The following is a 15614-nucleotide window of genomic DNA, read 5'->3' on the forward strand; positions in this document are numbered from 1 at the left end:
ACTAAACTGAATATCGGTGAAAAGTTCCCTGGACTGATCTGAATTGTCTAAAAAGTTCAGTGGCTGAACTGAAAATACTGAAAATGACCCAGGGTTCAATTGAAACAAATCTGGAAGTTTCGAGCTGATCTGGAAACAGTGAAAAGAACTGCAAGGATTGAACTGAAGTAGGTTGAAAACTTTATCAAAAAGAAGTCCGCTAATCATTACGGTTTGCGAGACCTACTTTTCCACTCATTCTCCGAGTTATCCTACAAACACATCAATAGGAGTCCTAGACATGCCGCTAAGATCGAGTTTTCATACCTCTCCCAAGCTAGAGTCGGGAGGAACTCAGGAAACTTCGAAGACCCCTCGAACCATACCGGTTATGGGCTGTTCATGGACATTCCAGGGGTAAGGAAAGGGGTAGCGGAGCTCAACTCGGGATGGAAGAGACAAGCTCTACTACGGGTTAAGAAGCTCGACGGGAACAGCAGCTGCACGGTAGCAAGGAGAGCACTGGCTGGAGCTTAGACACTAGGAAAGGAGCGGCGGGGGTAGTAGTTGAAGCTCTCCCGGGCTATCATCTAGAAGTATCACTTGAATTTCAAAAGCACCTCGAATCGAGCTCCGAATGGGCTGCTCGTGCTCACCACGGTGGCGTGGAGAAGTGATGCGGTAGAAGGGGCGGCAAGTCGGTTTCTGGAGAAAAATAGGTTCTAACTATCCTATGTCAAGGGAAATGACATCCGGAGCAAAACTTACGCTACGTCGTGATTTTTTTATTTTCTAAGGTAAATTTTATCGTTTAGGGTCTCAAACAGGCAATTTATGTTATTTAGGATATTTTTACAATTTTAGAAAAGTTTATGTTTTTCGTGCAATTTAAACTTTTTAAGACCTATTTAAACTTTGTACAATCTTAGGGTTGAAGACGGTGAATTTAGGATTTATCAATAAAGTTGTGGAGCTACCATACTCTTTCTGCCAACCTCGGATTAGTTTCGAGTTTGATGCCCATTCCTAGTATTCGTAGAATCAACAGGTGATAGAACGTTGTTGTCTGATATTCGTGCGTGAATCAACAGATCGCAACTTGGTTCCGCTGTGTCAAGAAGGACAGCAAGGTGGCAGCAGCAACTGCAGCCATGGCGAGGAAGGTTGGGGGTCCGACACGGCTCAACAAGCTCAAAAGGCACCACTACGGCTCGGAATGGCCTGAACAGCAGCGACATGGCTTCGGAAGAGGAATAATGACCTGCAAATAAAGTATAACAGCGAGCAACAACGCTCACGGAGGTGTGGGAGTGGCAGCAAGCGGCGTGAGCAGAGAAGGGAGGAGGAGGAGCGATCTGGGTGTCGCTGCTGCTGATTCCACCGAGAGAGAGAGAGAGTATGCAGTTGAAGGGGAAGCAGGATTAAGCTTGCTGCTCTCCTTTCGGGAAGAGATTGTAGTTGATGATGGTGATCGTTGCAAGAACTGCGCAATTCCCCGAAGCAGCAGTGCTGCCGTGAGCACCGCCGGAGAACGAAGGAAGGGCTGGTGAGGATCAAGGGAAGGAGAGCCGAGAGACTGTGGTGCGAGAGAGAGAGAGTTGCTGGGCTGACGATGATGATCCGAGGGGAATGTAGCCTGCTGCTGCTGCATTTTCTTGACCGAGGGGAAGGGATGGATGGATGCGAGAGATGATGAACTGCTGTCCCCGTCCGGAATGCTACTGCTGTTGCTTCTGGACCGAGGGGAGATGAGAATGGTGATGGCTGAGGGTCGTTGCTATTGGTCTTCCCCCGAGAGAAAACAGAAGTCGAAGGTGATGGTGCCGTTGGTATGTTGCCGGGTGCTAGAAGAGGAAGCCAGGGAGCAAGTGAAGGAAAGAAAGTTAATGGTGATGGTTTGGTTACGGCCGATGAGGATGGAGTTATCGATGGTGACGTTGCCGTGATCAGAGGGAGAACCAGAGATCGGGGCATGGGCGCGAGGGAGCCGTTGGAGCAAAAGAAAAAGCTCCCAATTGTCTGTTGGTCCTTTCGTGTTTTTTGCCGTGAAGAAAAACAAGAAACAGAGGTGATGGTGATTGAGGCGTGCGCTTGAAGATGAGGCCGGTTCAGAGCTTTCGCATGCAGAGGTGGTGGCAGGCTACTGAAGAAGAGTATGAAGAAGTAAGAAAAGAAAGCGAAAGAATTTCAACCTATCAGTTGCATGGGGGTCGGCTGCCACCTATTTTACTTTATTATTATTATTTTTTATTAATTACTTAATTACTCGTACAAACGTCGTTCGGGCGAAATTCAATTTCTTAGATCCGTTGACAATTTCGGAATGAAAACTTCGAAATTGAAAAATTCAAAAAATAACCGGCTCTGTGATGATTCCAATTTGTATCGACGGAGATCGAATCTCGATAAAATTTGATATCGAACCTTCAATGCACGTCGATCGTAATTGCGCGATCATTTTCAAATTTCACGTATTTTCACTCGGATGTCCAAATAATGATCTGGGACCATTGTTGCATCCAGAAAAATTCAAGGGTCGATATTATGTGGAGAAATATTTTTTGGTCCCAAATATCTTCTCGAATCTTAAAAATTGGAATTAATGCACGTGAGGTCTGAAATTCTCGTCTTTTCAATCGGGTATCAGAAAAATGATCTGGGACCACCGTTGCGTTCAGAGAAATTCAGGGATTAATGTTGTGCGGAAAAAATATTTTTTCGGCCTCGAGTTTGTTTCGGATTTTGAAAATTAAAGTTGATGCACGTGAAATTCAAAGACGTCTCGTAGAGTATTTTTTTTAAAATTGTAAAATTTCCGTTAAACTGGGAAAATGCCCCATTTTCAAAAGTCGTGGATGCCCGAGCAAATAGCCGAAAATACTTCCCTCATATGGGTGATAGAAATGACGATTTTGCCCCTTTGGAGCCGGTGGACCAAAATGGGATGTTAACATTCAGTCTCTCTATTGATTTTCTTTTTCGAACACAAGAATGTCAATGGCCCTCTGCGATGCTTCTTGAGCCCTCTCTGCACAGAGGGATCGGGCTGCAATGATCAATCCCTTTGGGGCTTCAATTGAAGCTGGAGATCGAGTTCTGTATGGTTTTGATCGAATCCTAGAAGACTCGATTGAGACCCTCTGGGCTTTGATCGAAGCACAGAAAGCGTTCGATGGCTTCTCTAATGAAGTTTCATGGGCGACGGCTATGAAGGACATCACCTTTCTTCCTATCTCCGGCTGCCCAAGCCTCAAATTTTCTAATGCTTTTTGATAACGGCTTGCCACATCAATCACCATTAGTGAACGTTTGCCATGTGTCATCTATTAATGGCCACGTCACCAATACCGAAGGAAATTTGGACAAATGCTAAATGGGCTGGAAAAAATAAAAAGTTCGTATATTTCTTAATTAAAAAATATAGTTTGTGAAAAAAATGTAAAAAAAAATGCAAAATTTGTGTATTTTGTAGCAAAAATTGTGATTTTTTTTGGACATTTACCCAATCATTTTTGCAATCAAAGGACTTCACTGATAGTGAAAGAGTAAGTAGAAATTGAAACTTCTAAGTATTGCAAATCACATATATAAATAAATAAAACAAAGATAATATCTACCAAGATGGGGTAGTTCAAGCGGTTTCGTGCTTATTTCCCTTAAACAATGTATCAGGTCCGAGTCTTATGAATGGAAAAAAAATATATGTTATGAGAGTTTTATCCCTTTAGTGGGCTGATCGGCTTGAACTAGATTAATCGACACTCATTGAACTTATAGATACCAAGGTTTCCACCCAAAAAAATGTTTCCACCCAAAAAGACAAAGGTAAGATCTAATAGGATTATCAAATTAGGGAAGATAGAACATAATTGATGAGGTAAAATTGGAAAAGATATGGTGGGAAGAGAGCACCATGAAGTTAATTTGGTAAAATAAATTGGCAAATTTTGGGAGCCTAGAAGAGAAAAGGAACTTTTATGTTTCTGGGAAATGGAATGAATTGAGGAAAAAAGGGAGGAAGGTAATTGGCTGGTATAAGCTAGCTAGTTTGGTTCAACTTCTACACAGCTTACTAGGTGGCTCATCATTAACAATAGACTCAATACCACAAACAATGTTTCTCGTTGGAATCCCATAGTTAATCTCCCTTGCAAGCTGTGCGGGGAAGACAATGAGTCCAGGGACCATCTCTATTCTACTTGCCCTTTTGTAAGAGATATATCGGGCATCATTAACAAGAGGGTAGGTGATTAGAGTGAAGAGTGAAGATTGGCTGCCACTAATCTTCAGAGGAAGGCTATAGATGTGATCTTGATGAAATGTTTGTGGAATTCCCCCTTGTACTTTGTTTGGAGGAAAGGAATTTCAACGTTTTACGAGATGAAGTACCTTCTAACGAGAGGATCTGGCATGCCATTTGTAGCTCGGTGCATACCAGAATGATTGGCGTCACTGGTCTGCAGCAAAAGGTAGTGAAAACTTGCGAGAAGCTTATGCTGTTAGACTGGGGAGTGCTTTCAAGCTTATCGTTTTCTTCGTTATCTTTAAAATTGTCTTCTGTTGATGGTGTAAGGTCAGTTAAATATGTGGCTGTTAGGATCGATCGGTATCTGACCCTCGAAAACTCAATGAAAAGAATTAAATCGACAAGAGGGAAGAGAAGCTTACACACTCGTGTATGTGGTTCGAGCTAAACGATGTGCCAGTTGTACGTCAACGAGCAAAGGAGGCTTTGCTGATTCTTCTTTTACTATGAGCGATGAAGCCGTGGAGTACATAATATTTTTCTCGAACCCCGATTACATTGTCTTCTCTTTATCTCTCTGTCACCCTCACCTCATATGTAATCTCGTACAAGACAAAAAGAATCGGGAATAATAAATCCCATAAAGGAAAGATATTAACTGAGCAAGGAAAAAAAAAAACTAGCCATATCTATATTGATTATGCTAGACCTCGCTCAAAAAATACTGTTGCTTCTGCTATGGCTTCTATCCTCTTTAGCCCACTGAAACTGTAGTCGCTATCTACAGTGTTGTAGTTGACTATCCATAGTGTAGGTTTTTCTTGCCATCTTCAAATCCTGGGTTTGAGAATTCGAGCTGCATTTAACGATGCCTTTGTGCCTATTCCCTTGTACAACTGTTCGAAGGTTTGCTAAGAGCATCGCTAGTTTTCGATAAAAATAAAAATATATTGGCAAATTGTGATTTTTGAATATTATTATAATCTATCTTTGCAATAAATTGGCAAAGATAAATAATTTCAATTGTCTATTTATGTACCTAAAACCTACGGGTGTTTGCTTGGGCCCGATTACACTAACTTCCTCGTGAATCACTAAATCCTCTTTTTGCTTTTTTTTTTTCACAACGAGGGTATCTGGATTTCGTCCGACCAATTCCACAGTCCAATATGTGAACACTCTTCAAATCCACAGGACAAATTAGTCTGGCTACAGGTCATGCAGGTGGCCCATAGCAAATATTCTCCTGCATGATTTCCGAGATAACTCGAACATGAGACTTCTTCAAATAATAATTACTCGTCCCTCTTTAACCAGTAAGCTAATCCTATTAAATTTTCTAGCATCTGTGTTGATGAGACAAGCAAATAATAATGACTCGTTTCTCTCGTCGAGATCGGGTTTTGAGTCTCAAGAATTGACCAGGGCTAATTTGGTCATGGGCAGTGGGCTCACGACCACCTTGAATTGGGCTACGCTATACTTAACTGTTGCAGTTGTACTCTTCAAGTATTTGCTTCCGTCGCAAGCTTTGACTAATGACCACTACTATAGTTAGTTGTACAGTCCATTTTCTCTTGTTCCTCGTTGGGCCACATTGCGTAGCTTTTGTTTGGTGGAACACTTTTAAGACAACTAAGGAAGAGATTACATTAAAAAATTACTATAACAAATAGTTTGCAACAACATGCACAATAATTATATTTATTTTGAGTTGTAATGGCTGTATTGTTGAATTATGAGAAAAAGTAGGAAAAAGTAATGAATAGTAGAGAAAAAAAATACGATTGTATTGTTAAATTGTAAAAAAAAATAATGAATAGTTGAGAGAATCTAATATTAAAAATTGAATTGAATATTTAGAAAAATTGAAAAAAAATTATAATAATTGTGTTGTTGAATTGAAAATAAATAGAGTTAAAAAAATTTTCAAAACCAAACATGCCCAATTCTCTCTCCTCTCCGTAATCGCAGCAGTGATACCGGCGCAATGCGGCCCAATTCGTCTTCTCAGGCTTCCTTAATTTTCTTGGAAACTTTGAGCTTGCCACTTGTGCCTGTCTTCTGCCACCGGGCCTTGCCATGTGCTGATCGGATGTATTTTCCTTCGTCTCAGGGGTCCTGCTGGTGTACTTCTTCAAAGGCCAGCGGAAGAAGTAGCCGATATAGCCATTTCGTCTTACTCCAACCCCAAATTATATAAATGCACAGAGTACAGCTATACATTTCCTTCTTGACCGTCAAAAAATGCATCAAAATGATTATCGTGTAATATATAGGATTCTCAATTATTGAATTTTCATGGACTTATATAAACTTGAGTCCATTTTCACTTAAAAGATTAAGTTAATAAGTGGCGATTTCCAAGTCTTATATAAATCAATGGATATACATATTTTTTATGTGGGATTAATATTCTCAACACCAATGATGAAAATAGGACTTAGTATGGACTCAATATTGCAGAGGGATCGTATTTAGGGGTCTATGTCAAACGAGCTAGGTCACCACATTGCACATTAAAACATGTAAGAAACAAAGAACTTGTTGATGCCAAGATCATAATCAGACGTGTCAATGGAATTCGATCAAGAAAATTTCATCAATCCCGCCTTAAGTTTTGATCATGATATTAGTACAAGCCAAAAATTGTACCTTGATCCAGACCATATCTACTAATTTCCAGTAGAAACATTTCAATTGTCAGTCCAAAAGATGCATGTTAAGATAATAATCCGTGCAAAGCACGGGCAAAAAGCTAATATTTATATAAAAGACAACACTTTGACGTTATTTACTTGAACAAAATGTTTAATTTTAAGTTTCAAAAGGAAAAGAAATTACAAAAATTACAGGAACAAAACATAATAAATTTGCAAAGATAAAATGCCAAATTGCAATTTGCTCAGATTATTATCCCCTAATCTCGGCAATGAACTGGCAAAGATAAGTGCTTTCAATCACATATATATGCATCTACAATCTATGTATATATATTTGCTCGAGCTCGATTATGCAGTATTCCTCATGAATTCTCTTCCTGCATCTTGATGAACTGATCAGCAAATAAGGACTCGTCTTCCTGCCCAATGACCGAGTTTAGAATCAGCCTCAATTGAGCTGGGTTAATTTGGTCGTTAGAGGACTCACGACCACCTTGAACAGGGCTGTAATTGTTGTAGTTATACCGATCTTCGGGTAGTTGGTTCCCATGCAAGCTTTGATCCCTACTGTAATTAATTGTAGTTTCCATTTCCTTCTTTCTTGTCTGGCCGCTTTGCTTAGGTTGCGTCTGGTAGAACACTTTGGAGACTACTAATTCTCCATCTTTCTCCTCTTCGTTATTGCCGAGGTGATACTGGTGCATCACCCAGTTTGTCTTCTCGGGCTTCCTCTGCCTCCCGTGGTTGGTGTAGAGGACAAGGATTTTCTTAAACCCTTTAACCTTGCCACCCGAGAGGATTGGCCTTGTCTTGCCTGTCTTGTGCCACCGGGTCTCGTCCTCGGTGTTTTTGCCCATGTGGATTCTTCTTCGCTTCCAGTTGCCGGTGCTGTACGCCTTCGAAGGCCGGTGGAAGAAGTGGCGGATTTGGCCATCACTTCTCACTCCTGCGAATTTAAATAAATGCACAAACTGTTATAAATTTCCTATTTTATTCTCGAAAATACATCGAGATGACAATGTAATGTTAGGCTTCTTAACACATCTAAGGATTTATGTCCAACGGACTGGATCATCATATTGCAAAAACCCATGTCAGATCTACGAATGAACATAATGATGCTAAGATGATCAAAATCATCTGGATGTGACAATGAAATCCAATTAAGAAAAATCTGTTAATTCTAGCTTAACGAGTGACATTATATCAGTATAGTTGTACATATATAGAAATTATGCATGGTAAAAATAATATCTAACTTGCCAAATGAAATGCATGGTAAATAACCAAAGAAAGTTCTCTTTGCGATAAATTGAAACTTTTTCGATTTTGTTGGTGAAAAATTCGAAAAACACTACAAACTTTTTTTTTCCTCTGGGGAAAATGTCTTACGAATTCAAATAATAGGAGGTATATAAATTGTTAACTGAAAAATTCCATTATGTATTATGCATAATGCATCTTCTGCTCATAATGTGGACGTATCTAATCATCATTAACTCTTCCATGGTCGTATACTACTTTTTTAAGATATATATACAATAAAGTATATACGATTGAAAAGATATATGCTATATAGGGTAGCAATTACACACATACTTCTTCGTTGATAGATCTGCATACAACATAATCATGAAGATTAGGGATTCAAATTTATGAACGAAAAGAACACATAATTATGTCATGATGAATTTATCAATCAATTTATTAATTACCAGGTAGTTCCTCGGGGTGAGAACAGCAAATACCACTGTCGCCTTCTAGGGTTTTGATGAATTCATCAACGAGAGGATGTAGCCTTTTCCCATCTTCCATAGCTTTCGCTTCCAAATGTTCCAAAATTTCATGGTCCGTGGGATTGAACTTCACCCCGGCTGGTAGCCCTGGCAGCTCATGGATCCGACCCTAGGTTAATATATATCCGCTTAAAATTAATCAATTTTCGGGAAGATTGTATATATAGATATAATTAACTGATTAGCTCGAAAATATGAATTGAATATACCTGATCATAGAGCTCGATTGGATGGCCGCACGAGAGGCTGTAGGTAATCAATGCTCCACTATAGTCAGAGTCACCGGATTCACAAGATATCGATGTGGTTATCTTATCAGCTGCTTCTTCCACTTCACCGTAGTCGTTAGTGCTACACCATGTATTCATCTCCATGATCTGATTCTCGGAGACCGTATGACTTTAATTCTTCTCCTCCGTGCAATTCCAAGATAGATCTAGTGATCTGCAGCAACTTTCTCAATCCACCTTACTGATTTCAGCTTATTCTACACCTTTTCGATTGTTCCAATCTTCGATGTGTTCAATTGGATCCTGTTTGCTTTGAAAACTTCTTTCGTTCTCTAGAGGTCGCTTCTGCTTTTCTACTGCTTGTGAAAGAGAGACAGAGAGGGATATGTGAGAAAGGAAATAAGAAGAAAAACAAAAATACACACACGTATATATTCCAGATATGCGTATTCAACAGTTTGCTTGAAGACCAAGTTTCAGTCCCTTTTTTTGGGTGAAAGTTTCAGCTTTCCATGTAATATATCTGTCTATATATGTCGGTTCTTTTGTTCAGACGTTGACAAGGACTTGATATATTTTATTGATCTAATGAATTATATCGAGCGCCATTCTAATTCAATTTCTGGACGAGCCGCTAACCCGAAAATAAAAAAGAAAAAAGAAATACTGGATGAGCCAAAGAGAAAAGAGATTTTTTTTTCGAGTATGTATGGTCAATGTGACCTAACTAGTTAAATTCCTGTGGAGTCGATATGAATGTGTCATTTGCATTCGAGGCATATTCCCGGTAAAATTATTTAAATTTTCAACCAAGTTTGCCTTGAGACGTTAAGTTGAGGAACAAACTCCATTACTACCTATACAATCCCGACTTTGTTCCCTTTATTTTTAATTTAATTTAATATATATATATATATTATGTGAATGACCATATCAGTTTCATTTATTGTAAGAGTAATTTCGCACTGATGTGAAAATGAAAAATTCGCTTTTCATGGTGATTAAAAGAATAAAATCTATTGGCCGATGGCCCCTATTCTACCGAAAAAAAAAAAGAAGAAGAAGAATAAAATCTATAAGTGGCTTCAGTTTCATGCTACTCACTCTTGACATGAAATCAAGATGTTCTAAATTTGATTATGACCAGATAATTCTTTAAAGCTCTTTGTTTCTAATTCTTGTATCCCCATGAAAACCATAACAGGAAAAGGAAGTGGCATGAGTTCAGATTGAGCAAAACCTCGGAGGTTTTTTTTTTGTCAACTTTGGTATCCGATGTCCGGATCCCGATTAATTTAGTTATAGTCGGTTCGATCCATTAAGTGGTAAAGTTCTCTCAACGTAATTTTTTTCAATTCACAAAACTCAAATCCGGAATCTAATAAATGTCCAATCACTTGGACCAAATCACGTTGATATTTTTCACCTATTTTTAATAGGATGGAGTGTCTCTTTCTTTCTTGTTTTTCTCTTTCGGTGAATGAGTCTCTTTCTGGGACTTTCCTAAAATTGACTGGCCGCATATATGATGTACATAATCTATATGTAAATACCAACAATTCTTTGGTCATCCAATTTCACCGCATGCCGTGAGAATATATCAATAAGATTGCAACAAGCAAGAAAATGATAGTGCTAACCACTTAATCATCACCATAATTATGCTTGATTGTTGCAATCTAATTAATTAATTTTTCCTCTCAACATCAATCAAAAGCAAACTATTTTAGATTTTTTTCAGAAAAACATATTTGCTAGCTTACATTTCAGCAAGAAATTGGGAGAAAAAAAATTTACTAGCATACATTTCTCAAACTTCCAGGTTAAGAATTCGTTCCTAGTTAAGTCAAAGCGCTTGCATAGAATAAAACCCTAACTCTAATAATTTTAATTTCAGATACAATCAGTTGTGGTACTCACCTGCATACAATCAACCAATTATAACGTATCAAAGTCCGGGCACACAAATGAGAAAGTGACAACCCATAAGCGAAATTACAAACCTGCTGCTCACGTTACATTGACTTTTTTTATTCCAGTTCAATGAACTTATATTATGTTTGACTTGTGTCACATTCAATGTCTTTTTAGTTTTGTGTCTATATCATTTGGATGTAATAATATATAATTAAATTTCTTGAAAAATTAAAAACTTTCTTGATAATTGGAAATAACTTCATGATATATTGGAAATTGTTCAAGTTCAGCATGCCATATGCCTATAAATACAAGATCCGGAAACTTGAATCTCCGCCGATGAAGTTGCTTCTTTTAACTAACGGGCCAATCCTATTGGATTCATACTACACATTTATTATTATTCGCATTTCTTTGAGGATAGATTACGCATTTCTTTGCACTCACAATTTCTATTATTTATTAGATCTACTTGGTAAAATATGTAATTTTTAACATATTTTTTTCATCATATCCATATTTATTTGTATGTTATATGTGTTAATTATCTACTTTCGATTTTATTGAAATTGATAAAAACCAACCGCGCACATCACCGTGTATCGACTAGTTCTTAATAAATCAAGGACCGGACTACAAAAAGAAAATTAATCAACAGAATCACCCATATGTACAATTCAATCCCTTTTTTTGCCGCCACAATTCAATTCTGCTGCAATATGGAGCGATGACTATAATATATTATCAATTGAAAATTTGTCTAAATTTTTTGGTGAGATCATGGGTATTCTCTGTCTATGAACTAAATGAATTTTATTCGCAAGTCAGGTTTTGAAAATTTGTTCAAAATTGATCGTACATCCATCAATACGTAATTAATGCAAATATGCATGTTGTTTCTTCCAAAAGACTTAACTAATTCTAAGTCGACAACTTACGTAAAACTTCACTGAGGACCATGATCCATCTGATCAAAGGGACCCGATGCTGGGAAGAAATTCCAGTGAAATTACAATAGGTAATTCCTGTGTTCCGCGTCGATTATATGCCTTTATGCTATAGTAGGTCTCCATATATATATATATATATATAGAAAAAGATTAATAATAATAATAATAATAATAATAATAATAATAAAAAAATTTTCTCTTAAAGGGGTTTTGATAAATAATTCAAGTGTGGGACCCCCAACGGCGACTCTGTGCTACCGGGATAGGCGCTCCCCACGTAGGAGACGTGTGGACCCCATGAGCACTGTTGTATCCGATGGTGAGGGGGCCCGTGTCATTGAGACCCGGATTCAAGTTAAAAAAACTCCATAGCTAAAATCTCTTTTGCATGCTCTAACATGATTAATTATCCGTATAACTGAACAGATACTGCACATACAAAGAATTTTCTGAAATTTATTTTTCTATTTTTAATTTTTTCTTGAGGAATTATCACTTCATCCTTCTAAGAATACATATTGATACACATATTTTGAACTATAATTTATCTTTTCGGGTTACTAAAGTTAATCTTGATCCTATGCATTGAGAGATTAGATGTGAATACGTTTGCTATAGTATGATGCTTCAGACACAAAAGATATGTCGACATCCGAGTTTTGATTCTTAATTAACAAAAAGGGCAAAAAAAAAAAGAGGCAATAGTCACTAAGAATTTGTGCAATAAATATCCGAATTCCGAGTCGCAAAGAATTTGTGCAAACAATATCCAAGTTATAGCGATAAAGACATATTAGTCATGGACGAGAGATCAGAAGATCCCGGCGAATTATCAACTTTTGGGTTTGCAGCCACATAAAATTGAACTCTGTGTGGTGGTGTCCGTGTCTTTGCCTTCTTGCGGAAGCTGTTCATGGAAACTTCCCCATGAAGCTTCAGATCCTGTCATAATTTATCCTGTCATTTGTTTACTATTTATTTTAACACTTCGCGACTCTTTCTCTCTCTCTGTTATTTTTTTCTCTGTTTTAGTTTTAATTAAGAGAAGTTAATATTAGTCATTCACAATAAATGAGTCATGACTAATTAAGATATCTGAAATTCAGAATTTGTGGAACCATTGTGTAACCAATTTTTCACTTTTGAGTATTATAATCGGTGTTACTCAACAAGTGAGAGAATAATAGTTACCCAATGTGTGCACCCGAATTTTAATCTCGTCGAGGCACTCGTGCACGCGCCTATGTAACGCGGCTTGGGAGTGTCCACCTTCCCGGGAACGTGCGACGGACGCACGTGAGAAGGAGTCGCCACTACCTGTTTACGACCCGAAGGTCGAGGGCCGATGAGTTGCCCAGGTCTAGGGGTATGGGATATACCTAGTATGCTAAGGTAATGGTCTATACAGAACCAAAAATTCCGAATTCGGGGATTCTATTACGTGTGGGCCTACATCCCCTACGCCCTTTCGGTATTCTAACTTGCTAGGCTTGCTATTTTATTTATTTACCGCATGATTTAGGGTTGCACTTGACTCGCCCGATTTGACACCGTAAATTCGATGAAACACTCCAACCGTCCACTCTCCGACTGGGACTCTTACATAAATGTACAACATAAGCCCTTACATTGTTCTCTCAAATAAATAAAAATAAAAATTACAATGACTGAATTCTGATCGGTTCGCGTTTGATCATTATTCTACTCGTGCTCACCATGTGGTTTTGAAAAGACTGAATATTAAATTAAGGTGCGCACTCGGTGTATAGGGGCATTGGACCCCGTAATCGACGGTTAGGGGTGTTGGACCCGTGTAAATTGTATCATAAAGGATCGGGCTCGATCCGCATAACAAACAAATGCAATAATGTAACAAGCAAGTACAAATAAACAAACAATGGGGTTTTGTTATTACCGAATTTACGTGAGTTAACCGATTATTAACCGGGGTATCTTGGCATGCAAATCCTACTTTGAAACAAACAAACATGATGATGGAGAGGGCATATAGCATTCGGCGTTATTTTAGCGGACCCGGCAAACATGAAGTGTGTAATCAAGTCTCGAATGTGTGGGTTATTTTTAACTTGTTTTGTAATGTGACGATGTGGCTCTTACAGATTAAGAGTATTTTTAGCTAAAACCCGAAACCTAACCCTCTACTTGACTATTTGCCCATGGTTGATTAAGCCGAGTTTGAGGTTAATCTGTTTTTCGTATTTTAACTCGTTATAAGCACAAACTTAAGGAAATGGGAGCACGAGACACTGCTAGGGTGTCGGCGGGTCAAGAACAGGTAGTCATGCCCTTGAACCGGAAAATATGTGTTTGCACGGAAAATCGAGATTACGTGGCACGTATCTCGGTACTTTTGAAATTGTGAATTTAAAGAGGGCACCACTAACAGCTCTTGAACTGTCGACGCGATTACAGATTTTAATCGGTTCGTGCAATCCATTTAAAGGAGTCAAGTGATTTAATTTAGCCAAATTTAACATCCCAATTATCCCGTGTGTGGAATTTTAGGTTAATTAGAAATTTGCCGAATGTTTTAATTTACGGATTTCGAGCCGTCGGAATCGCCATTAGTGGGCCACCCGGTAAACTCTAATTTCTGACTGTCTTGGGGTTAAATTCGATTTTTAGTTGACTTTACATGATTAAACCGATTCATGTGAGATTTCAATCAAAAACACATTTAAACACCCCAAGCACACGAATATGGGCAAAATGATCACAATAAAATTAATTCGTCGGCTTTAAGTCCAAGTGAATAATTAAACCATTTTAATGTATCATTTTCCTTAGAAATTATGGATTTACGAAGCAATTTAATTAAATCTTATATATTTAACTTATGATTTATCGTCCGATCAAAATTAAGCATAAAATACGGTCGCATATAATCATATAACACCATGGTCATAACGCACATCTCATAAATTGCTCAAGGGTCGAATTAAAAAATTATTTTGAAAGAATGGGGACTGACTTGGAAATTCAGCTAAAAGTCCCGGGGGCTTATTTGAGACAGCTTAAAAAGTTCCCTGGACTGATTTGGAGCATCTGAAAAATTCTGTAGCTGAACTGGAATTAAAAAAGGACTGGGACCTGATTGAAAAATATTTGAAGGTTTGGGACTGATATGGAAAAAGTGGGAAAATGTCACAGGGACTGAACTGAAACAGATTGAAAAGTTTCCTGGAATGATTTGGATGACCTGAAAATTCCGTGATTGAGCTGAAATTGTTTAAAATGGCTAGGACTCGTCTGAAATGAATTTCAAGGTTCGGGACTGATCCGGAAAAATGGGAAACATCACAAGGACTGAACTGAAACAGATTTAAAAATTTTCTGGACTAGTTTAAGTCATCCGAAAAGTTAAGGACTGCATGGAAAATACCGGGAAAACTCGGGACTCTGCTGAAACATCATAAAGTTCAAGGCTGATACATATAAAAAAAAATGAAGAAACATGCCCGGGACTAAAATGAAACAGATCAGAAAGTTTTTAACAAAACGGGTTTGAGGTAATTTCACTCATCCACGCGATCCACAAGCATCCATTTCAGATCATCATCATCTAAATAAGCATAAATACATGGAAATGAGGACCCTAGCATGGTACTAAGTCGGGCTATTTACTTGGATCAGGAAGAGGAGGAGAAGCTAGCAGTCGGGTCTGCTAACGGATGAATCGGGTTGGGTCGGGTCGAAACAGACCCGACTGGAGAAGAAAGCACCGTGGAGAAGAATGGCGGGTGCAGCCAGGTGAGAGGGGTTGCGACCTTCGTAGGTGAGCTCCTATGGATGCCGAAGAGTCCCTATTCGGT

General features: G+C 38.4%; 1 protein-coding gene across 1 annotated transcript; it reads right to left on the bottom strand.

Annotated features, from left to right (window-relative positions):
* Positions 1-7004: 7004 nt before the first annotated feature.
* On the bottom strand, positions 7005-9294 carry LOC116207349 (NAC domain-containing protein 73-like). Its single transcript, XM_031540256.1, has 3 exons — positions 8894-9294; positions 8604-8793; positions 7005-7834 (listed from the first exon to the last, which is right to left on the bottom strand). Exons 1-3 carry the CDS (start codon positions 9056-9058, stop codon positions 7251-7253), a joined length of 939 nt encoding a protein of 312 aa, XP_031396116.1. The 5' UTR covers positions 9059-9294; the 3' UTR covers positions 7005-7250.
* Between the last annotated feature and the right edge of the window lie 6320 nt (positions 9295-15614).

Source organism: Punica granatum, chromosome 5 (genome assembly GCF_007655135.1).
Source record: "Punica granatum isolate Tunisia-2019 chromosome 5, ASM765513v2, whole genome shotgun sequence".
Lineage (NCBI taxonomy): Eukaryota > Viridiplantae > Streptophyta > Magnoliopsida > Myrtales > Lythraceae > Punica > Punica granatum.